The sequence below is a fragment of the Pteronotus mesoamericanus genome, unplaced genomic scaffold, assembly GCF_021234165.1.
Source record: "Pteronotus mesoamericanus isolate MK-2021 breed Mesoamerican mustached bat unplaced genomic scaffold, CSHL_Meso_final scaffold_21, whole genome shotgun sequence".
Lineage (NCBI taxonomy): Eukaryota > Metazoa > Chordata > Mammalia > Chiroptera > Mormoopidae > Pteronotus > Pteronotus mesoamericanus.
This window is the reverse complement of record NW_026555310.1, coordinates 2580659-2603845: the sequence shown is the minus strand read 5'-3', so window position 1 is coordinate 2603845 and position 23187 is coordinate 2580659. Positions and strand designations below refer to the sequence as shown.

The window sequence follows — 23187 nt, the reverse complement described above, 5'->3', positions numbered from 1 at the left end:
TGCCTGTTAGGAAGTCAGTTAGTCTCATTTGTGCAGCTTCCAATCCAGAACTGGGCAACTGAATAAACCTGACTGAACTGACAGATCAGATCAAGGGGCCTCTGAGGGTCCCAGCATCCAAGTGTCTGCTGATTTCCACCCTGACTCCAAGGGTGGGCCTGGCTAATAAGAAAGGTAGAGCTACTTCAGGTCTCTGGGGCTGCTGCTGCTGCAGGAACCGAGGTCTGATTGTCTGATTTCCTGCCCCAAGAGGAGGTAGGAATGACACCAGGAGCATAACCTGAGCGAGAGCCCGGGAGCTCAGACCCCTGGACGGACACCTGGATCTCGGCCCCTTGCACTCACGGCTCCATTCTCCGGGCTGTCCCTGAGGGACTGATGAGGACATTCACAGGCTAGGAGGAGAGATTGCATCTGCCGAGGTGAAGCCCCAGGATGAGTCCTTTGTGTCTCGTAGTCTGTGGCTGTGACACTCCAGTGCTAGGAGAAAATGACGTGGCGTGCTGTACCTAGAGCTGCATCCGCTTGTGTCCAGCGCCCAAAACAAAAACCCAGTGGTCTGGAAGGGATTTTCAGGGAAATAATATATAATATACAACCAATCTGATTTTGTGCTTGTCAGGCACCCAAACCATGGAGCAAATATTGAGGTGCTTCCTGTGAAGGTTAATTCTAAATTGAGGTATACACCTCCCTGAGACAAAAAGTAAGATGAGGAAAAAGCCACAGTGGTTTTCAGGTGAAAGTGACTCTCATTTAGAGCTGCCACGGTAGACTGGACACTGGATGCTTTTCTTATAACACTTCCGATCCTCACAACCCTGCAAAAGACGTGTTGTTACGCTCACTTCAGAGCTGCAGGCAATGAGGCTCAGAGGGGCTATATGTCTTCCCCGAGATCGCACAGCTAGGGAGCAGGGGAGGTGGGAGGCCAGTCTTGTCTGACTTCAAGCTTGTGACCTTAACCTCTACACCACAGCGCTTTATATCAGTGACTCTGTCTCACACAGAAAGTGCAGGGGAAAAAGCATATGGCAACTCATACAGACCGGTCGTTCATGGTCCACCAGAGCAGCAACAGGGCCTTGGACAGCTCGCTGCATTTTCCGCAGAGGTATCTCTGCTCCTTCCGTCCTTGCCCTTATCACGTGATTGATTGTTTGGTTTATGTGCCTCTGAATTTAGGAGTATCCAATAAGGTATGACACTGTCTCAAAGGGCCAGATCTGTGTCCTCCAAATAATAAATCCAAATTAACTTAATTACAAATCCTATAATAAACCCAAACCAAACAGGAAGAAAGTTCTAGTCTAGAGCCATATTATGGCTTTGTTATTGTCAGAATTGCTGGAAGTTCTCCCAAATCCTCAAACTGTAGCATGAAAAGCCTAAGGCAGATATAAGGAAAAGCTTCTTACATGAGAGAGCTTTTACCCTACAGTGAGAGAGGTAAAGAAAAGAGTTTATTTCCCTGAAAAGTAGAAAGATGCCTCTGGCCTCCATGGGCCAGTGGCCAAGGGTTGGGGCAGGACGACTCAACCTGGCAGCAACAGCTAGAAGCTGATCCCTGCCCCACCCCCACCACTCCTGCCATTGTCCTCCATGCCCCTTCCTCACCTGGCCACCATTCCACACCTCATCAAGAGGGATGAGCAGCTGACAGGGTTGTGGAGCAGGGGCAGGCGGGTATGTTTGCTCAGGACTTCCTGGGTGAGAAAGGCAAGCCTCACATTCAGCCCTGGGATTACAGGAATCCCGAGGTCTTTCACTCTCAGCCCCAAACCTGGCCAGTTCGGTCACTGGCTTCAGCAATGCCACTGTGCCTGAGTCACTCTCTGGGGAGCCAGAGCCAACTTGCAGATCAGAGACTGCAGAGAAGACCTACTCAGCATTTTGGGAAGGAACCAGCAAGGGCAATGAAAGGGCAGGGACTCCTTAGAATCAGGGGGTGAGCGGGTCTGTGCACAGGGTCCTCTCCTTCCCAAGGGCAGAGAGCAGCCCCTCGTAGTCATCCACCCGGGGCATGTGGACGCAGAGGTTACCCAACGTTTTTCAGCAAAACCATTCTTGTCCTCAGAAACACATGCCCAGCCCCACTTGTAAAAACAAATCAATGGACAGGTGCTCTGACGGGTGCACAGGAGGGGTCCGGGAGCCTTCTCACCTGCTGGCCCCTCCATGAGGCCCTGAAAGTTACCCTCTGGGGTCCTTATTATGTTGAGGTATAGTTCCTTCTATATCTAATTTGTTAATAGTTTTTATCATGAATGGATTTTGAATTTTGTCAAATGTTTTTTCTGCATTTATTAGAGGGTCATATAATTTTTATCTTTCATTTTACTAATGTAATATATCATGTTTATTGATTTGTAATTGCTGAATCAACTTTGCATCCCAGGGATAAATACCCCTTGATTGTGATGTATGATCCTTTTAACATTTTTCTGAATTTGGTTTTCTAGTATTTTTTGAGAATTTTTGCATCTATATTCATTAAGGATACTGCTCTATAGTGTTTTCCTATACCGTCCTTACCTGGTTTTGATAGCAGGGTAATGTTAACTTCATAAAATAAGTTTGGGAGTTTTCCCTCCTCTTTGATTTTTCTGGAAATATGAGAAGGATTGGTGTTGATTCTTTAAATGTTCAGTAAAATTCACCAGTGAAGCCACCTGGTCCTGGGCTTTTCTTTGTTGGGATATTTTTTTATTACTGATTTAATCTCCTTGTTAGTAATAGGCCTGTTCGGATTTTCTGTTTCTCCCTGATTCAGTCTTGGTAGGTTGTGTGTTACTAGGACTCTATCTATTTCTTCTAGGCTGTCCAGTTTGTTGGCAAACAGTTTTTCATAGTAGCCTCTTATGATCCTTTGTATTTCTGTGCTATCGGACGTAAGATCTCCTCTTTCCCATATAGTATTGTTGATTTAGGTCCTCTCTCTTTTTTCTTGGTTAGTCTAGCTAAAGATTGTCAATTTTGTTTATCTTTTCAAAGAACCAACTCTTAGTTTTGTTCATCTCGTCTATCATTTTTCTATTCTCTATTTAATTTATTTCTGTTCTAATTTTTATCATTTCCTTCCTTCCACTAACTTTGGGATTAGTTTGTTCTTCTTTGTGTAGTTCCTTGAGGTGTAAATTTAGGTTGTTTATTTGAGATCTTTCTAGTCTGTTTTTTTTTTTAATTTTTAAATATATTTTATTGATTATGCTATTATAGTTGTTCCATTTTTTTCTCACCTGTATCCCCCTCTACCCTGCACCCGCACCCCCACCAGCATTCTCCCCACCTTATTTCATGTACATGGATCATACATATAAGTTCTTTGACTATTTCATTTCCTATACTATTCTTAACCTCCCCCTGTCTATTTTATACCTACCAATTATGCTACTTATTCCCGGTACCTTTTCTGTCATTCTCCCCCTCCCCTCCCCAATGATAACCCTCCATGTGATCTCCATTTCTGTTATTACGTTCCTCTTCCAGTTGTTTGCTTAGTTTGTTTTTGCTGTGAGTTTGCTTTCATTTTCCTGTTCCTAGTTTTAATCTTCTTCTTTTTCTTAGATAAGTGAGTCCCTCTGACACTTCATAATAATGGCTTGGTGATGATAAACCCCTTTAAATTTACCCTATGGGGGAAGCACTTTATCTGCCCTTCCATTCTAAATCATAGCTTTGCTGGATAGAGTAATCTTGTCTGTAGGTCCTTGCCCTTCATGACTTTGAATACTTCTTTCCAGCCTCTTCTTGCCTGCAAGGTTTCTTTTGAGAAATCAGCTGATAGTCCTGTGGGAACTCCTTTGTAGGTAAGTCACTGCCTTTCTCTTGCTGCTTTTAAGATTCTCTCCTTATCTTGAACCTTGGATAATTTAATTATGATGTGTCTTGCTGTGTTCCTCTTTGGGCCTAACTTCTTTGGGACTCTGTGGGCTTCCTGGACTTCCCAGAAGTCTCTTTCCTTCACCAGGTTGGGGAAGTTTTCCTTCATTATTTTTTCAAATGTTTTCAATTTCTTGCTCTTCCTCTTCTCCTTCTGTCATTCCTATGATTTGGATGTTGGAACATTTATAGTTCTCCCAGAGGTTCATAAGCCTCCCTGCATTATTTTTTAAATTGTTTTTTCTTCATGTTGTTCCAGTTAAACGTTTATTTCTTCCTTCTGTTCCAAATCATTGATTTGAGTTCCAGCTTCCTCCTCTTCCCTCTTGGTTCCCTGTATATTTTTCTTTATTTCATTTTGCATAGCCTTCACTTTTTCCTCTATTTTGCATCCATACTCAGTCATTTCTGTGAGCATCCTGATTACTAGTGTTTTTGAACTCTGCATCTAGTAGGTTGGTTATCTCCTCATTGCTTAGTTTTTTCCTGGAGTTTTGATCTGTTCTTTCATTTGGGGCATATTTCTTTGTCTTGGCATACCTGTTATGTTTTAAGGGGTGGAGCCTTAGGTATTCACCAGGGTGGAGCAACTCATGTCACTGTGTTGTGGCGCTGCATGTAGGGGAGGGACCAAAGAGGGAACAATGCCACTTGCTTGGCTCTTGCCTTGCTTTCGGTCATTTCCCCTGTTCCCACAACCAAATTAGGCTCTTATGGTGCTGATTCCCAGGTGAGTGGGTTTGTGTACATTCTAGGACTCCTCGGCTCCAACAAACTCTCCTGTGATACTGGGAATTTCTCCTGCTGCTGCAACTCCTACAGGTTTTTATAGCCAGAGGTGTTGGGGCTTTAGTTTCCTGCATAGGAACCCTCCATTGCACAGACTGTCTGGCTCCTCAGTTGTTCCTCCTGGCTTATCCATGTGCAAATGTGGGACCACTCGGACCATCAGTTGCCACCTCGCCCACCCGGTCCTCCAGCCACTGCTTTGCCTGCCCTGTCCACTACCTTGCCACACATCCTCTCCACCCTGGCTACCTGTCTCCACCCCTTTTATCTGTCTGGATGAATGTTTCTTCTTTAACTCCTTGCTTGTTGGGCTTCCATACAGTTCAATTTTCTGGCATTCCTGAGTGTTTTTTGTTTGTAAATATGTTGTTGTCCTTCCTTTAGTTGTGCAAGGAAGCAAAGCATACCTACCTACGCCTCCATCTTTGCTGGAAGTTCAGATCTTTCTGTTCTTTTGATGTATGTTTTTATTGCTATAAATTTCCCTCTTAGAATTACTTTTGCTGCATCCCATAAGTTTTGGTGTGTGTATTTTCATTTTAATTTGTCCCAAGAAACTTACTTTCCTTTTAATTTTTTTCTGGTGCATTTGTTGTTCAATAGAGCATTGTTTCATTTAAATGCATTCAAGAATTTTCTGGTTACCCTCGTATTATTGATTTCTAATTTTGTACTGCTCTGGTCAGCAAAAATATATGGTATGATTTCAATCTTCTTAAATTTGCTAAGACTTGTTTTGTGGCATAATATATGATCTATCCTAGAAAATGTTCCCTGTGCCCTTGAGAAGAATGTGTATTCTGCTGTTGACAGAAAAATGTGAATTTTTATTGATGACTGGGTGAGAAGGCTGAGAGAGAAATCTGACTCCAGGATGATGAGCTGGGAAACCAGAATCCAGGGAGAAGGAAATCAAAGGGAAGCAATTCTTATCAAGGCCCTCGTAAGTCAGATGCTTCACACATATTCTCATCACATCCTGCTTTTGCAAAGGAGAAACTGGCACTCAGAGAGGTAAAGTATCTAGCCCAAGGTCACACTGTTAGTAAGTGGAAAACCTGGGATTTAAACCCAAGTCTGCTAGTTCTGAAGCCCAAGATCTATCCTGAACAATCATGCTGTCTGCCCCGCAGAGTTAGTGGAGGGTTCAGTAGTATCAGGTGATGAGCTGGGTGATAAGACAGCCGTTCAGTACCTGGGTTCTGCTTTGAGTAACTTACATATTCCCACCCAGCCTTCTATGAGCTCTGCAAGAGGGAGTATGAGTTGTGCCAAGAGTAGTGATAATATTGAGCTAATGTGCTTTCAGCATGATAATTGGGGCATAGTGAGTAGGTGGTTGTTGCTTCCTCAACCATCAGGGAGTTAATCAATTGGCAATTTCCCAGGCAAGACAGACTGGAGCCACAGACGGACAGCTAGCTGCAGTTGCCATTTATTGAGACACATCACAGGCACAGACAGCAGAGGGGGCTGTGTATAGATTCAGGGAGCTGGTGGCATGGTTGGGAACTGGAGAGGTTGAAGGGCATTTGGGGACCACTCTTGGCTTCCCTTCCTCCTCCCCTAGCCTTCCCTGAGTTCAAACCAGAGGTGTGGAAAACCAAGATGGTCTGAGAAATCCAGCCTCCTCTCAGTGGACACATGGTCATCCCAAATCCCCTAAACACATCACTCAAGCTGGTGGCCTTAACTTCTCCACCCATCCCCATCACAGAACCAAGGAGAAAGCTGGGTAGAAGTGAGCTCTTCCCAAAATGCAGATTACATGCAAAGAGTCTGGCATGCAAATACACCATATCTGTGGTCTTGGAGCAATTCCTGCTCCTGAGAAGGTGGGTAGGGAAGGCAACAGAGGTGGGTGGTGGGGTGGGGAGAGGACTACAAGGGCCCCAGCTTGCTAGGATCAGCAGCTAATACCTCCGGCTGGACGTCTTGACTGTGGTGGTCTTCCGCAGGATGGAGGTGCCCCCAGAAACGGGTCCACCCTTGACATTGCTGTAGCCCACATTGGTGCTGAAGCTGCCCTTACTGGCACCCCCACTCCCACCCAGGGAGACGCCACCCCCAAAGCCAGCTGCGCCGCCTCCGCACACAGTGGTAGAGTTGCCAGTCACCGCTGCAAAAAAGAAAAAAAGGATGTAGGTATGATGGGGAAGCCATGCTGAGAGAGGGCCGGGGACTTTCAGAAATCAGGGAGGGGCAGGAACATAGTCAGGCAGTGGGGTCATAGGAAATGGATGGAGAGGTCGGGACAGAAAGCTCATTCTTTTGGGACCCCCTGAACCTGTCTCCAGGGGCTCAAATGTAGGGAATGTATGCTTTTGGCCAAGGACAAATTGAGTGGACTGAGCAGAAGACAGGGGCCCGGTCTGGGGCAGGGCAGCAAAATACTCACAAATGCTGACAGCACTGGGGCATTCTCCAGACATCCTGGGGAAAACAGAAAGGCCAGGACAAGGGTCAGTGGTTCCAAGAACCTGAGCAAAAAGTCTCTCCCTCCCTCTCTCTGCCTTTACAGTGGATCAATTCAGTTGGTCATCTCTTGAGAACCAAGACCAGGAGACACGAGAAGAATGCACTTGTGGTCATGCTGGGCCTGGGTCCCCTTCCAGCAAGCCCTAAAGCCAGAGCAGCAGAGAAGAGCCCCAGCAGGCCACCACCGCGCCCACCTTTCCATCCTCATGCAGGCCATAAGCAGCATCCCTGCTGAGGGAGGGAAACAAAGCCCATGCCAAAAGAGAGCTGCCCAGTTTCTGGCTAAGGTGACTTTCTCTACATCTCATGCTTTCCCCAAGGACAGAGATGATGAATCTGGTGTTGGAAGAAGCAGCCTCACTCCTCTTGGTCTACCAACGACCATCAGGATTACCGAGGGTTGTGCCAACCAAGGAGATGTGCAGCAGATGCAATAAACACAAGTGGGGCATCTCCCTCAGGTGAGGAGTTAGGGGCCCAGCTCCCTGGTTCCTCCCTTACTACCCTGTCCCTGACACCAGAGCCAACTACACAGGCTCTCCCACTGGGTAATGGTAGGAAGCCCTCAAAATCAGGCAGGAGGGCCCCTCACCTGCTCTCCTCGCTCTCCAGCAGCTTCCTGTAGGTGGCGATCTCCACGTCCAGTGCCAGTTTGACATTCATTAGGGCCTGGTAGTCACGCAGCAGTCGGGCCAAGTCCTCCTTGGCCTGGAGCAGGGCTGCATCCAGGTCCCCAAGCTTCTTCTGAGCATCCTTTAATGCCAAATCCCCACGCTGTTCTGCATCTGCGATGGCAGCCTGTAGCTGCTGGCACTGCCCAGGGGATAAGAGGTGTTATGAACACCCTCCAAGGTCATCACACCCATCTCTCTGTTCTTAAGCCAGGCATCACCATCCCCCATCTGCCCCCACCACAACCAACTAGGAGAGAAGGAAATCAGAAATATTCATCTGAAGGAGGAGATGCTATTACACAGGGAAGATCATGTAACACTGATAGGGAAGTCCTTACTGACATCTAACCTTGGTCTCTCTTGCTGCAACTCAGCCTAGTGCCTCAAAAGAGATTAAAAAAGAAAAAGTAATACAACCTTACCAATAACCAGTGCTTCATTCTGATCTGAGGATGAGTCCCCACTTTTCAGCCATACCCTAAATGGAGTCAGCAGCTATGACCTGGACCCTTGAACCCTTATCCTCTTCTCTGATCTTCTAGAGAAGGGATCAATCTCCTTAGAGGAGGTCATCCCACCTGCTCTATCACTAATATGCTGTATGACCTTGGGCAATCCCTTTCTTTCTCTGGGCCTCAGTTTCCTCTCCTGTAAAAGGAGCATGTTGATCTTGATGGTCCAGTGTTTGAGTGTGTCCTGTCCACCAGGGGAAGAGCAGCTATGACCCCTGAGAATGACAATTAGAAGGCCCTCCCCCCATCTCCACCAACACCTGGGCCTCCAACCAGAGGTTCACCTGCTTCTTGGCTGCATCCACCTCACCCTGCAGCCTCTGGACAGTGCGGGTGAGTTCAGCAATCTCATTCTTGGTGTCCCGCAGGTTGTCCCCATGCTTCCCAGCGGTCACCTGCAGCTCCTCATACTAGAAGTCAAAGAAGTGGCAGTGAGCTGTCAAATAGTTCCTGGCCCACATGGGTAACCACTGGTCCCCAAGTCCACTCTCACAGCTGGAGGTCCCTATGTAAGCTCGGTGTATCTGGCCCTGGGCCTGCAAGGAGTCCAGTGGACCAGGCCTCTCACAGGTGGGGAAGATCCAGTCCCAGCTCATATACCTAAGCCAGCCATTCTTCTCACCTTGGTCTGGTACCAGGCCTCAGCCTCAGCCCTGCTCCTCTGTGCAATCAGCTCATACTGGGCCTTCACCTCAGCAATGATGCTGTCCAAATCGAGGTTGCGGTTATTGTCCATAGAGAGGATAACATTGGTGTCAGACACGTGTGTCTGCACTTGGCTCAGCTCCTGCAGAAACAGAAATAGATGCCATCAGGCCCCCAGGAAGCAGCCAAAGGATGAAGGATGGGGTTCAGGTGGCATCAGGAGGTCTGTGCTCTTCTCCAGGCTACACCCTACAAGAAAGGCCTCAGTATCTTCAGCTGTGAAATGGGCTCCCATTTTAATAAACAGTATTTATTTTTATGGATTTGCAGTCTTCCAGAAGATTAAAGAAGGGGAAAGGGAATGCGTACTTACTGCACTCAAGTTGGTGCCAGGCCCCAAGCCAGCATATTCACTCTCCCCTTTCATCGCAGAACCCCTTCTGAGACAGGTAGGGCCACAACTGGCCCTCAGGGGGCATTTGTGCAAATTAGGAAAAGCTTCCCCTCCGGGCAGGTTCTCCCATACCAGTACCTGGGGCGCTGAGCATGAGCATGATTTGAACCCCACTATCCATTCAGCCAGTTAACAACCTGCACCACCATTGGTGGTCCTGATAGTAAGGAAAGAGGCTTGGAGAAAAGAAGTGACATATCCAAGTTCACCAGATCCAAAGTCATCCAGTCTGAGTGGGGCCCAAACTGAAATGAGTCATTTGAGTGACAAAGCCCGAGTGATTTCCTCTAGAATACACTGTCATTCATTTATAGACCAGAGTGATGCTCTTGGACCCTCCCTGTATTTCTAGGACCAATAGCTTTCACGCATAAACAGCATTTAAAGATGACACAAAGGGCAGGTTTGGTTCCCGTGTTCTGGCTTTGAGATCAGCTCTATCTCTAGGTCATCATGGTGTTGGTTCCCAGTTGGGTTATGCCTCTATCTTTCCCATGCTCCTTCCTGCCCCCAGACTCCAGCTGATCAAATCACTCATCCACTCAGTGCTCCTGAGTGACTCCCAACAAGGAGAGCATCTTCCCTCTAAAGGTCAACACCTTCCAACATATTCTGGTATTGTCTCCGTCTTTTCTCATACATTGGCCCTTCATTGCAGCCAATGGGATTGTAATAGACAAAGATAAAATAATAACAGCTCTCATTTAGTAAACAATTCCTGTTGTCAGGCCAGTGTTAGGTACTTGACAGGCACTAGTTCATTTCCAATAGCACAAAGAGCAACTTGCCCAAAATCACAAACTAGTACGTGAGGAGCCCAGTCTCAAACCAAGGGAGTCTGCCACAGAACTGAGATAACCTACACTATAAAGTAGAGACAGAAATAAAGAGAGAACTACACAAGCTAAAACTATTATCCATACTAACATAGATTTAGAAAATTAAAATTACCTTTTAAAAGATGGAATGGGTTGCGGGGAAGGGGACAGAAATCCAGTCACTGAAATATTCATGGTTTAGTGAAAAGACATGAGCTCTGCAGAGAGACAAAGTCAAGTCAAGTCCCCAGCCTAACATTCACCTGCTGTGTGACCAGGGTTGTCACTAAGCCTCACAAAGCCTCAGTCCCCTTTTCTATAAAATGGACACGATATAACGCCTTCCTCGTGCAATCACTGTGAGGATTCAGACCCATATGGCCCGTGGTGAGTGCTCAGTAAATGCTTTATTTGTCCAGATTTCTCTGAAGATCAGTCAAGATGCCCACAAGGCCTTTTTATCACAGATGGCATCACCTTGTCACAGTTTTCTTTCTCCCCATGATGACATGTTGGCATCATTTGCAGGATCACCCCCTCACCCCCCCACCTCAGGGACCCTCTGCAGTCCCATGCCAGAGCGTGGTCCTGAGGATAATCAACTTAGAATTTTTAAGACATGGAGGCAAAAATTGTCTACCAGACACCACCAAGAGAGGATAAGGGTGGTTTTGTTAGAACCAGGGGACAGAAAGTCTAGGTTTTCCAAAGAAACAGAGCCAATGTAAGCGGAGAGGAAAGGGCTTTGTGGATTAAAAGGCCAGTGCCTCCTTAGGCACCAGGGATGCTGAAGGGAAGAATGGGTGAGAAGGATCTGAGCAAGATGAGGTCAAACTGATTGCACTGGAGCTGGCACTGGATCCACAGGGACCCTCCAGGCCGAGGGAGTCCATGAAGCTCCTTTCCTGCCCTGTAAAACATGCCAGGAATTGCTGGATGGACCTCCAGATTTCCTTAAGATCTGGCTTAACCAAAGTCAGATTGTGAAATCCATTGTCAAGTGCCACAGTGACAATCTCAGTGGACTCACTCATGTGGGAAAAAGGGAATGACTGGTCTGGCCTTCATTCTTTCCCTCAGGGCACTACAGAAAAACAGTTAAGAGCCCTGGCTGGAGTAGCTCGGTGGACTGAGCCCCAGGTGCAAACCAAAGTGTTGCTGGTTTGATTTCCAGTCAGGGCACATGCCTGGATTGCCAGCCAGGTTCCCAATAGGGGCTCTGTGAGAGGCAACCACACATTGATGTTTCTCTTCCTTTCTTTCTCCTTCCTTTTCCCTCTCTCTAAAAATAAATAAAATCTTTAAAAAAAAAAATGAGGAAATTTGACAGGAAGTGACCCTGGCCTGGTTCCTAGCTTGGTCCCTAGCTCACCTTCCCTATTCATCTCTTCACCTTAACCTCCAACACACTCCATGCCCAGCCCACCTGCTTCTCCTCAAACACACTGTGATCTTTGGCTGGCATCCTGGCTGGTAGTTCTCCCTGCTCCTCCTTTAGAAGTCCCACCTTTCCTTCAAAATCCAATTCAAATGCCATCTCCTCTGAAACTCCCCTAACCCCCCTTCCCCTGGAAGTGTCAGCCACAGCTTGCTCCATGCACCTTGACCCTGTCACTGTGATGGCTCTCATCACATGGTAACCCAGGCCCCTCAAAGACAGGAATTTTGTCCTTCTGTTGTCCTCTGGGAGATACTCAGTAAATATGTGTCAATGGACAAGGAATAGCAAAGGAAAGGATGCTAGGTATGCCAGATGTGTGCCTTAGAGTGTAGGAAAGCCAATTGCTCAATTACACATCAGAGAAGAGGAACATAGGAAACATTGACCTGAAGAGATAAGAACCTAAGAAAAGAAATGAGGAAACCCCAAACAACAAATGACCATCAATAACCCAGTAAGGAAGAAACTGGGGAGGCACCTAAGAAACCAGCCTGAGGGCACAGAACACTCCCCAGCAAGCTCCGTCTAGACCAGTCACATAGAAATGTTGAAAGGAGAAAAAGCAGCACAGCCAAAGATGAGCCAGGAAACTGTTACAACCAGTGGATGGGGATGTTAGATAAGCTCTAGGCAAGAAAAACAAGGGAGTCAGAAAATCCAGACAAAGCCAACAACTCAACTTTTTTGTCTTTTTCCATAAAAAGGAACAGTCATCAAACTGGAAAAGGCAGTGTGCTATAGAAGAAATAGAAACCCAAGACAGATGCAGAGAGTACGAGATGCCTTGGACTTGCTAGGGATCACAGGGGTCCAGGCCAAAAGAGCATATCCTAGGAGGGCTAGGGGCTGCTAAGAGGATGAGTATGCCAGTGTCCTTGAGAACTATGGAGAGTAGGACAGATTCCAGAATCCAGAACCACAGACACAGCAAATGTCCTCATATTCAAAGGGGAGAAATTTTGACTTCTCCAAGTTAAACTTGATGTCAATCTCTTGTGAACCTATAACGAGAATTATAAAATGTGTGAGAGGCTTGGAGCCAGCAACAGGAAAAGTCAAATCAAATGGATTTTTTCTCCATGGTTGATTCATTAAGTTACTAAATGACTGTCATGGATATTGTTTGACCAAGCCGTTTCCCTCTCTTTGGATTTTTTTTTTTTTTTTTTTTTTTTTGCATTCTTAGAAATAAGAGAGAAGAATCAAGATGGCAGAGGAATGAATGTAAGTCACACTGGCCTCCTCCCAGCACCAACCTGGAATTACAACTAAATTGTGGAGAAACCACCTGGAACAAACAACTGAACAATAGCAAGACAGGAGCCTTATAACTTCAGACAGACAGAAGAATCAGCTTTAGCACAAGATAACTGATAAGGAGTGCAGGAGAGACTCGAGAAGGCAGGCAGGGTGCCCACAGGAGGCAGCACTGGAAGGATATTGAAATGGCCAGTTCGATCCCCCTGAGATTAGCAGGGTCTAAACCATAAGCAGGGATCTCCAGCCTACAGCACCAGGACCCAAAAAGTACACAGATAACAGCCAGCTGGGAAAAGCGGCAGGGTTGCTCTCTGCCAGAGACAGGCAGCTGGAGACGCAAAGAGCCGTTTAAAGGGCCAACACATAAATTTTTACTTGTGGCCACTTACCCTGGGCTCCAGCAAAGGCTAAGGGCAGAGTGGGCTAGAGACACCTGAGGAGAGACTGGGGAAGGAGGCTTTGGGGAGAGAACTGAGAGAGTAGCTGGTGGGATCTCGGTGCTGACTCATCCCACATGGGGCAGCAGCCATCTTGCTCAGGCAGACCACTCCCCTGAGTGGCAACAGCATGAGAGGACACAATAGCCCCGCCCCAGGAGGGACTTGGCCCTGGCCAGGTAGTGCTAAAGCCTGACTGCTGAGTACAGAGTAGCAGCCATAGATAGTAGATCCATGGCTAAAGGGGCACAGAGTGGTCTAGAGACACTTGAGGAGAGACTGGAGATGGAGGCTTTAGGGATAGAACAGAGAGAGTAGCTAGCAGGATCCTGGTGCTGATTCCTCCCTCATACAGCAGCAGCCATCTGACTCAGGCAGACCACTCCCCTAAGTGGTAGCAACGTGAGAGGACCCAATAACTCTGCCCCCAGGAGGGTCTGCCCTGCCCTGTGGTGCCTAAGCCGGCCTGCTGAGTGCAGAGTGACTAGATTAACAGCTAAAGGAGAGAGCCACAGACAGTAGATTCCTGGAAGTCTCAAACAGACTGCCTAAGGTCAGACAGGGTCAACATCTAACATCATCAGAGGCGGATCCAGAAAGAAAAAGCAGCAGTCTTCTACCATAGAAGTTCACACCACAAAGTCAGGAAATCAAGACAGATCAATTTAAGAAACAAAAGCAAAAAAAAAGAGTTTCACAAAAAATGGGAAGACAAAGAAGGACCCCCCAGTTGAAGGGAAAGGAGAAATCCCCAGAAAGAGAACTAAATGAAATAGAGGCAAGTAAACTATCAGATATTGAGTTCCAAACAACAGTTCTAAGGAAGCTCGATGAGCTCAGTGAAAAATGACATAGAAACTATCGATAAGAGACAAGAGGAAATGAAGAATACGATTTCTTAGTTGAAGAACACAGTAAAAGGAATCAAAAGCAGGCTAGATGAAGCAGAGGAATGAATCAGCAAGCTGGAGGATAAGGTAGAAAAAAGCTCCCAGAAAGAACAAGAAAATGAAAAAAGACTGAAAAAGAATGAAGAGGCATTTAGGGAAATGCAGGACAATCTGAAATGTAATAATATCCATATAATAGGGATACCAGAAGGAGAAGAGGATGAGGAAGGGATAGAGAACCTGTTTGAAAAAGTAATGATGGAAAACTTCCCGAATTGGAGGAGAGAAAAAGTCACACAAGTCCAGGAAACACAGAGGGTCCCATTCAAGAGGAACCCAATGAGGTTCACTCCTGAACACATCATCATTAAAACGGCAAATATCAAAGACAGAGAATCCTAAAGGCAGCAAGGGAGAAAGAGGTAGTAGTAACATATAAGGGAGCCCTGGCATGGGGCTAGCAGCTGACTTCTCAACAGAAACACTACAAGCCAGAAGGGAATAGCAAGAAATATTCCAAGTCATGAAAAGCAAAGGCCTGAAATCAAGACTGCTCTACCCAGCAAGGTTCTCAGTCAAAATGGAAGGAGAAATAAAGAGTTTCCCAGACAAAAAAAAGGCTAAAAGAATGCATCTCCACCAAACCAGCATTACAAAATATGCTAAAGGGACTGCTTTAAGAAGATAAAGAGTCTATGAATACCCAGTTCCTTTCACAGTCACCAATACTTGATATTACCAATATTTATAATACTTATTAATCTGTGACAATGATGTTATTTTGTTACTTTATTATTTGTTGAAACTAAACCTGTTTTTGTATATTTCTTGCCTATTTCTATTATTTTTTAAAAAGCTTTAAATGACTCTTTGGTATTCTTTATCCATTTTTTGATTAAATGTTTGTAGAATTTTTTCCCTAAAAAAAACTATTAACCCCTTTTTAGATGTGTTGCAAATACTTTACTATTCCTTGTCCTTTAACATTTTTTATACGTATATTTTTTGTATAAATATTTTTTTGCACAAAATATTTTTTGTGTGAAATAGGGTTCTCTATTTGTTTTATTTCAAGTAACAGTGGTCCATGCACCTTATTTGTTGAATAAGCCTTATTTTCCCCATTGATTTGAAATATCAATTTAATCATAATACATTGTTAGGTATATATATACATTTGTTTCTAAAATGCTCATTTTATTCCATTGATCTACTTAATTATTTCTGCACTGGTGTCATGTTGTTTTAATTGCTGAGACTTTATAATGGATTTAAATTTTTTAAGATTTTATAATGGATTTTGGCACTTAAAAAAATAAATAAAATCAATATGCATTTTTTAAAAAAAAAAGAAAGAAAGAAGGAACTCCTACCTTTTGTGACAACATAGATAGAACTGGAGAATATTATGCTAAGTGAAATAAGCTAGTCGGTGAAAGACAAATACCATATGATCTCACCTATAAGTGGAATCTATTCAATAAAATAAACTAACAAAATAAACCACAGACACGGAAACATGGAGCAGCCTGAAAGTGACCAGAGGAGATGGGGAAGGAGGACAATTGGTAATATCAGTTTCAAAAATTCAACTTCTTAAATACAGGAAGTTGGAGGACAGTGGATGGATACCTCTCTCACTTGAAAGCATTCATGTGAAAAATCCAAGGGGATTTTAAGGAACAAATTGGTGAAATAGTTTCTAAAAACAACACACAAACTAGTGCAATATTAGGCTGCATGAAGAAAAGTCTGTACCTGTAACCCCTCTCTCCATCCCTCTATTTTCTGAATTCTGGACTCACAACACTGTTTCCTAAACCTCTTCACATACCACAAATTTCAATACACTAATCATCCTGACCTCAAAGGGTTGTCACATGAAAGACATATGTCACATGGAAGATAATTGAGTATGTGCAGCCCAGAGGGCAGAATCAGAATCAATCAAGAGCAGAAGCCATACGAAAAAGAGTCAAGTCAAGCTTTCTAATAAATTTGTCCAACAATGGAAACACCTGCCCCCTTGCAAAAAAAATAGAAGTACTCAAGTAGATGCTACATGATTTGCCTATCATGGAGACTAGAGAAAGGGTTTTGAACTGAGTGGAAGGCTTTTCCCAAGGTCCTTACCTATACATAGAGTCTAAGATTCTAGGATCAACTCATGTTAAGTTCAACCATCTCACCCTAGTCTTCAGAGCCCCCTTGTTTCCTGAGACCCCTCCTGGATTCTTTGATCTGCCCACTACCCACACCTCACCTCCTGCTCCAACCTGGAACCTCAGTCCCCATCTCACCCCTGCCCATCTTTGCTCCTCCATCCCTTACAAACTGAGCAAAAAGGGGAACACAGTATAACACAGTGGTAAGAGTCAGAGTTTGAAGTTCAAGAATGAGATTTTTAACTCCAACATTGCCATTAACTAGCTATGCGACCATGAGCAAATTGCACTGAGCCTCAGTGCCCTTGACTATACAATGGAGACAATAAATAGTGCTTATGTTATGGAGTTCTTGAGAGCTTAGCCCAGTGCCTGGCCCACTTAAGCACTTAATAAATGGGAGCTAGTATTAATTAAAGGTCCAGGTTTGTCTTCTCTCAAATAATTGCACTGATGAATTCAAATCAGACCTCTGTGGGAATCCCCAATGCTGTATGTCATGGTCCCTGTCCACTGGCCATCTCACCATTTCATAGAGATGATTCAGGAAGTCCAGCTCCTCTGTCAAGGTGCCCACTTTGCCATGCAGATCCGTTCGGCCCATGTATGCAGCATCCACATCCTGAGGCAAGGGAGAGAGCAGGACAGATGCTCAGCCCCCAGGGCTCTTGCCTCTCTCAGAGCCAGCCCAGCACTCTGGCAGCCAAAGGACCACCTGCCCTCACTCCTTGTCACCCCGCTCACCTTCTTGAGCACCACAAACTCGTTCTCGGCGGCAGTGCGCTTGTTGATTTCATCCTCGTACCTGTCACACAGAGATGATTCAGGCCAGGCTCAGTCAATTTCTGCCTTTTAAGGCACTGGACCTTCCTGGCTTTAAGGAAGCTCTGATGGGTCCTCTATTGACCAAGAACACCTTGGGGAAGCAGTGCTGTAATGCATCCAACCAGTGAAGAAACTTGGGGTGCAGTCTTTACATATTCTTCCCTGCCTTTTTTGAGGAAATGGACACAGAGTTGTGCAATACTATGGCAGTCGGGAGGAGCCATCTCTTTGGATCAGAGCCCTTAGGCTTTATAGGAACATGTGGAGATGTGTCAACAGCAGTTAACCTTTGTCTCCACTTTCAGCAACAGGATGGCATTTCAAACAACTAACTTTCTCACCAACTTCTTCTGCTGAGACTTTAAGGTTTAGAAATTGTTCACGTCAAAATGTTGGAAAAGTTATGAACAATTATGCCTTAAAATTATAAATACACTTATCAACCAATCATAATATATGAAACTTATTTGGATCTTGAGTCAACAAACTGTATTTTTTTATTTATTTATTACATCAATGGGACAATTGGAAACTCAAAAGTGACTGGCTATTTGATGATACTGAGGAATTATTATTTTAAAAAGGTGTGATTATGACATTATGTCTATGTTTGCTAAGTCAAATTATATAGATGAATTATATGAACATATCCAGTAAAATTCCTGTGACTTAAATTACATGACGGCTGGGGTTTGCTTCAAGACAATAAGGAAGGAGAGAAAGTGAGCAGGAATACAGATGAAACAACACTGGCTATGCTGATCATTATTAAAGCTGGGTAATGGGAATGTGTGAGTTCCCGATACTATTCTCCCCACCTTATAATAAAGAGTTTTCAAAATTATTGACAAGTGTGATGGGTCCAGTGCCTGAGCACAGGAGGGAAGCAGCTCTGCCTGTGCATCCCCCAGGTGGGTCCCAGGACCCTGCAAATGAGATGGCCCTCTCTGGGGAGATTTCCACAATGTCCTCTCTGCATTCCCATACAGCCCCAGCCTCCCCAGCCCTCCTCACTTGTTCTTGAAGTCCTCGACAAGATCTTGCATGTTCCTCAGCTCTGAGTCCAGCCTCCCGCGTTCGCCCTGGAGGTTGTCCAGCTGCCTGCGCAGGCTGCTCATGTAGGTCTCAAACAGGGGCTCCAGGTTGTTGCTGGTGGTGCCTGAGTTCTGGCCCTGCTCCTGCAGCAGCGCCCACTTGGTCTCCAACACCTTATTCTGCTGCTCCAGGAACCGCACCTGAGCCAGAGCAAGAAGGGTGGTGGGCTGGCACTATCCCCTTCCCCAGGAGGGACCGAGAATGGGACCCCATCTGTCCCCAACCAGGACATCACAGGGGCAGTGTGGGCCTACGCCTTGCTGAAGGGAGGAGTTCGGGTGGGAACAATCTTTGGGGGAAAAGACAGTCTACTCTGTTGACAAGGACTCTAAAGTGTTAATAAACATAAAAGCCTCAGTTTAGTCATTTACTAGTTAGTGAAAATCATGTCACCTCTCTCTGGTTTTCCTTTTCTCATTTGTCCTGAGTGAACTGGACTGGATCAGTGTTTCCGAACCCTAATTCTACGTCAAAATCAACTGTTAAAAATGCAAATGTATATGTGTGTGTGTGTGTGTGTATAATATATATACAACTACATACATTTATATTCGTGATTATGTGCCATGTATTATGTGCACTTTTTTGTCCAAATTTTTTAGGGAAGAATAAGGGTATGCATTATTCACGGGTAGTACCTGAAATACCCTGTATCTGTTCTTGTGTTTTATAGTTATTTGTTACATAAAATTTCTTGTACCTTAGTATGTTCAAAAATAAATGCTAAAATTCCTTTATAATTTAAAAAAACAAGTATCTAAATATAAATTAATAAAAAATTGAATTAAAAAATTAAAAAGATTTTTTTTCCTGAAAGTTTGGGCCAAAAATGTGGGTGTGCATTATACACAGCAAAATATGGTAGACACACAAAAAGAGAGAAGACAAATGTGACATAATATTTTAAATTGGTGAATCTAGGTGAGAGTTTGTGGAAGTGTACTGTACTATTCTTGCAACTTTTCTGTAAATCTGACTTTCTTAAGTTGTTTTTTTTTAGAGACTAATGCCCAGCCCTATCTCTACAGACTCACAAGGGGGCCCATGGCAAGGGTTTAACAGGCCCCTTGGGGGTTCTCCGCCTACTTGGGATTCCCCAGACACAGACAAGCTTTCAGACCCCCAGTTCCCAGATCATGATTCTGAGAACCTGAGAGAGGATTTTGCTTGTTTAACCTCTGGGACAGTCCCGCAGAAGAACAAAAGTCACTAGAGGAGAAGGTGAGGAAGGTGGGTGGGACAGCTTGCTTCACCCTTTGCTAGCCAGTCTCTCCAGGTTCCACCCCCACAGCACCCCAGGCCCACAGTCATGTGGCCCAGGGACACCACACAGCAGCTGCACCTGCCATGAACAGTAATGAACCCTCTTAATGCCAACAACCATGAGGTCCATGACCCTGGGTCCAGGCCCACCTCTGCCTCCAAGTACCTGTATGATCCTGGGCAAACCACGTGACTTCTCTGAACCTCAATTTTCTCTTCTTAAAAATGGGCACAGTGTTACCTATTGTCACTCCTCATGGGATGCTGTGAGTAACACATGAGAAGGGGGACATGAATGTCCTTTGGGAACCCACAAATCACTGAACCAAGGTACAGTCATCCACCAGGGTTTTCCCCATCTTGGTCCTGGAGGCTCAAGGTGGAGATAGACAAGGCCAACAACAGAGAACAGTACAAGGACCTGGAGCTGCCAGGGAACAGTGCAAGAGCCTCCCCAGTGCGCCTGCATGCCAGGGAGGGAGTCAAGACACTCCTGGAACAAGATCAAACTACAGACCCCAGGTCATGGTGACCATCCTCCTCTTTGTCCACCCCAAACGAAGCCTCTTGGCTGGAACAGCAAGAAGAAATGAGAAGCAAAAAGGAGACTTCCTCCAGGACAACCCCTTCCCCATTGTGTCTGATCACAGCTTTGTCCTTAGGCCTCCACCAAGACTGAGAGAATAGGGATCAGGCAGAGCTACCTTGAGTAATGTAGCACTTGAGCCCATTTCCCAGCTGTCAAGTGACAAAAGGCAATAAGGGTCACCCTGCTAAGAGGAGCAATCTGTTAAGTGATTGTGAGCTAAGGCTGCTGTGTCATGGCATTAGTGGCGACCACAGGAAAGGCTGCAGCGTGGTCAGGGTGGGCTTGGCCAGCAGGCCCCATGAATAGACCCTGGATTTGCCTGAGCAGTTACAGTAAAGACTTGAAGATTGTCTCCAGCCATGCACATCCGGGCATCACAGGCTCAGGCCAGAAGAGCTCCAAAGTCATCCCATCAACCCTCACCCAAGGGTGCATGGGCTGCAGCAGCCTCTACCCAGTCCACCCCCTCTTATAGGCCCTGCTTCTACTCCAGGGGCCCTCCCTGCCTTCTTCCCTCTTGGCCCACCTTGTCAATGAATGAAGCAAACTTGTTGTTGAGGGTCTTGATCTGCTCCCGCTCCTGGGTGCGCACCCGCTGGATCTCTGGGTCGATCTCCACGTTGAGAGGGGTCAGCAGACTCTGGTTGACAGTGACCTCCTGGATGCCTCCAGGGGGACAGACAGGCCCGAATGTCTGCCTTCCAGCGCCCAGGCCCATGTAGGCCCCGCCGCCATGGCCGAAGCCTCCTAGGGTCCGCCCGGAGGAGGCCCCTCCAGCCACGCTGACAGAGATGCTCTTGCTGCCCCCCAAGTTATAGAGGCTCCGGCTGCCAAAGCCGCCCATGCTAGGACCAGAGCGTGCCCCACCACCACTGCCACTGCTCCGGGACATCATCACAGAGCTGAAGCTGGTGTGGGCCCTGGACCCACCCCCTCCGGTGGCGGAGTTGGAGCTGAAGCCCCCTTTGGTGGAGTACATCCGCCGAGACACAGAGGACCTCATGGCTGTCAGAGGGACTAGCACACAGGCCAAGAGCTGAAAGGGAGCACAGTATGCTTCTGGGCCTCTAATGCGCTTTTTATCTTTTCCCAGCTGGGCTGGCTCCCCACCTCCACAGACACTCCTGCCCCATCGCCCGGAGGAGAGGGAGGGAGGAGAAGAAGGGAGGGGCCCCGTGGGCCAGGGGGCGTGGAGAGGTACCTCTCTCCCAGCAGGAGGGAGAGGCTGTTCCCAGTTATCACCTGTGCTCCGGACATGGGGCTGAGCCTGTCTAGGGCAGGGTGCCACCTTCTCCCCCCTGGGGCTTTCCTGCCTTGGAACAGGATGATAGGAGCTCCCACAGCCACCTCCACCACCACCACTGGTCTCCTCCCACCCAGCCCTGGTGGCCGCCATCAATGGGGGCTCTGTTCTGCGAGGTTCATCCCAGGCCCCTGTTGTAAGCCAAGGCCCCAGGGCCTGAGCTGTGCAGGTGGTGAGGGAGGGAGCATTGGGCAATGTGTGTAGAGAGAGTGCCCAGGCCTGCTGTGGTCCCAGCTACCAGCCCACAACCTCATTGCCCCCTAGCAGGTCTGGGTGGGGGACACAGGTGACAGAGTGAAGGTGGGGGCAATCTTTTTGTCCTACGCTGGCAGGTTGTCCACTGGGTGGAGATTCTCTGCTGGGCAAAGTGGGTGCAAGGACAGAAAGAAGGTGCCTGAGCCCTGGATGAGGAAACAGAAAGGCCTGGGCTCCTCAGGCAGTGCCCAGGGGCCAGGCGGTGACACGGAGAGGGGAGGCAAAGCACACTCTTCTGGGAGCTAAAGAGAAACAGGGGGCTTCGACCATCACCGGAGACACCCCCACCCGACCCTCTGCATCAGAGCGGAGCCTCCCCAGGAGGGCCCAGCCACTTTGGAGGGGGTCGGAGGTGGGTGGAGGACACCTCCCATCCTGGCTGGATGTAGGTACAAATCCAAGAAGCATGTGTTCAACGAAAGCCCCACAAGGCCCATGGAGCACCCCAACATTCCCATCCTCCCATAAGGGGACCTCTGCTTGATTCAGAAAGAGCTGGACGAGGGTCTTCAAATCACTTCACACAGTTCCCCTCTCACCCCAACCACCTCAGACTACTGGGACTAAACAAGGGAAGATTTGGAAATGTTAGTTAAATGTTAGAACCAAGGGAGTGCTGAGGAGGTAACTTAAGAGATTGTCCCTCCTCACCCACGTCAGCTCCAGGGGAGAAAAAATGGGCCCAGAGAGGAGAGAGACTTGCCTGAAGGACGGCATGGAGATAACACCGGCTGTGCTCCTCACACAGCCACCAAGGCTAGAGCTGGGACTGTCACCTGCTAGTGTTCTCATGATCCCAAAGCAGAGGACATGGGGCTACGCACAGCCCAAGGAAAGCAGGCAGAGAACAGTCCCCCTTCAGGCCTAGAGGAGGCTGTGGGATTCCTTCCTAAGGCCTCTGGGAGGCTGTAAGTAGCTCCCAGTTTGAAGATGTTGAACATATTCCCATGAGGCATAGGGTGAGGGACGCTTGCAGAACTTGTCCCCTAATGTCCAAGAGGAGATTTTCCTGCCTGCTTGGAGCTAGATACCAGGCATCTGGGGGGTTTGGGGGATGAATCCCCACTGAGCTGTGTGTTTTCTGGCGACTCTCAACCTCTCTGGTCCTCCTTGCCTCCACCTGCAGGCAGGGCCTGCCAGAGAAATCCTTTCCCAAAGCACCTGCCTGCCTGTGATTGCAGGACTGAGCCACTTCCGTAACCTTGGTCTCCTGCCCCCAAGCTGTTACCACTTTCTCAGCCTCCCTTATCTCTCCCCAAATGGGGGTGTGGGAGGGAAAGACAGTTGTGAGTGGGGTCCCCTCCCTGGGGAAAGGAGTGATGTCAGCTGTCTGAGTCAGGAACAGCCAAGGTGGTAGGAGTAGAGTGGGCTGCAAACACATTCCACCCCTCCCGGAGACTGACAGCCACACA

General features: G+C 46.9%; 1 protein-coding gene across 1 annotated transcript; it reads right to left on the bottom strand.

The window, feature by feature from the left end:
• Positions 1–6584: 6584 nt before the first annotated feature.
• KRT79 (keratin 79) lies at positions 6585–21220 on the bottom strand. The gene is made up of 9 exons (XM_054590761.1): positions 20744–21220; positions 18285–18505; positions 17190–17250; positions 16972–17067; positions 8958–9122; positions 8620–8745; positions 7742–7962; positions 7070–7104; positions 6585–6790 (listed from the first exon to the last, which is right to left on the bottom strand). Exons 1-9 carry the CDS (start codon positions 21218–21220, stop codon positions 6585–6587), a joined length of 1608 nt encoding a protein of 535 aa, XP_054446736.1.
• Positions 21221–23187: the final 1967 nt, after the last annotated feature.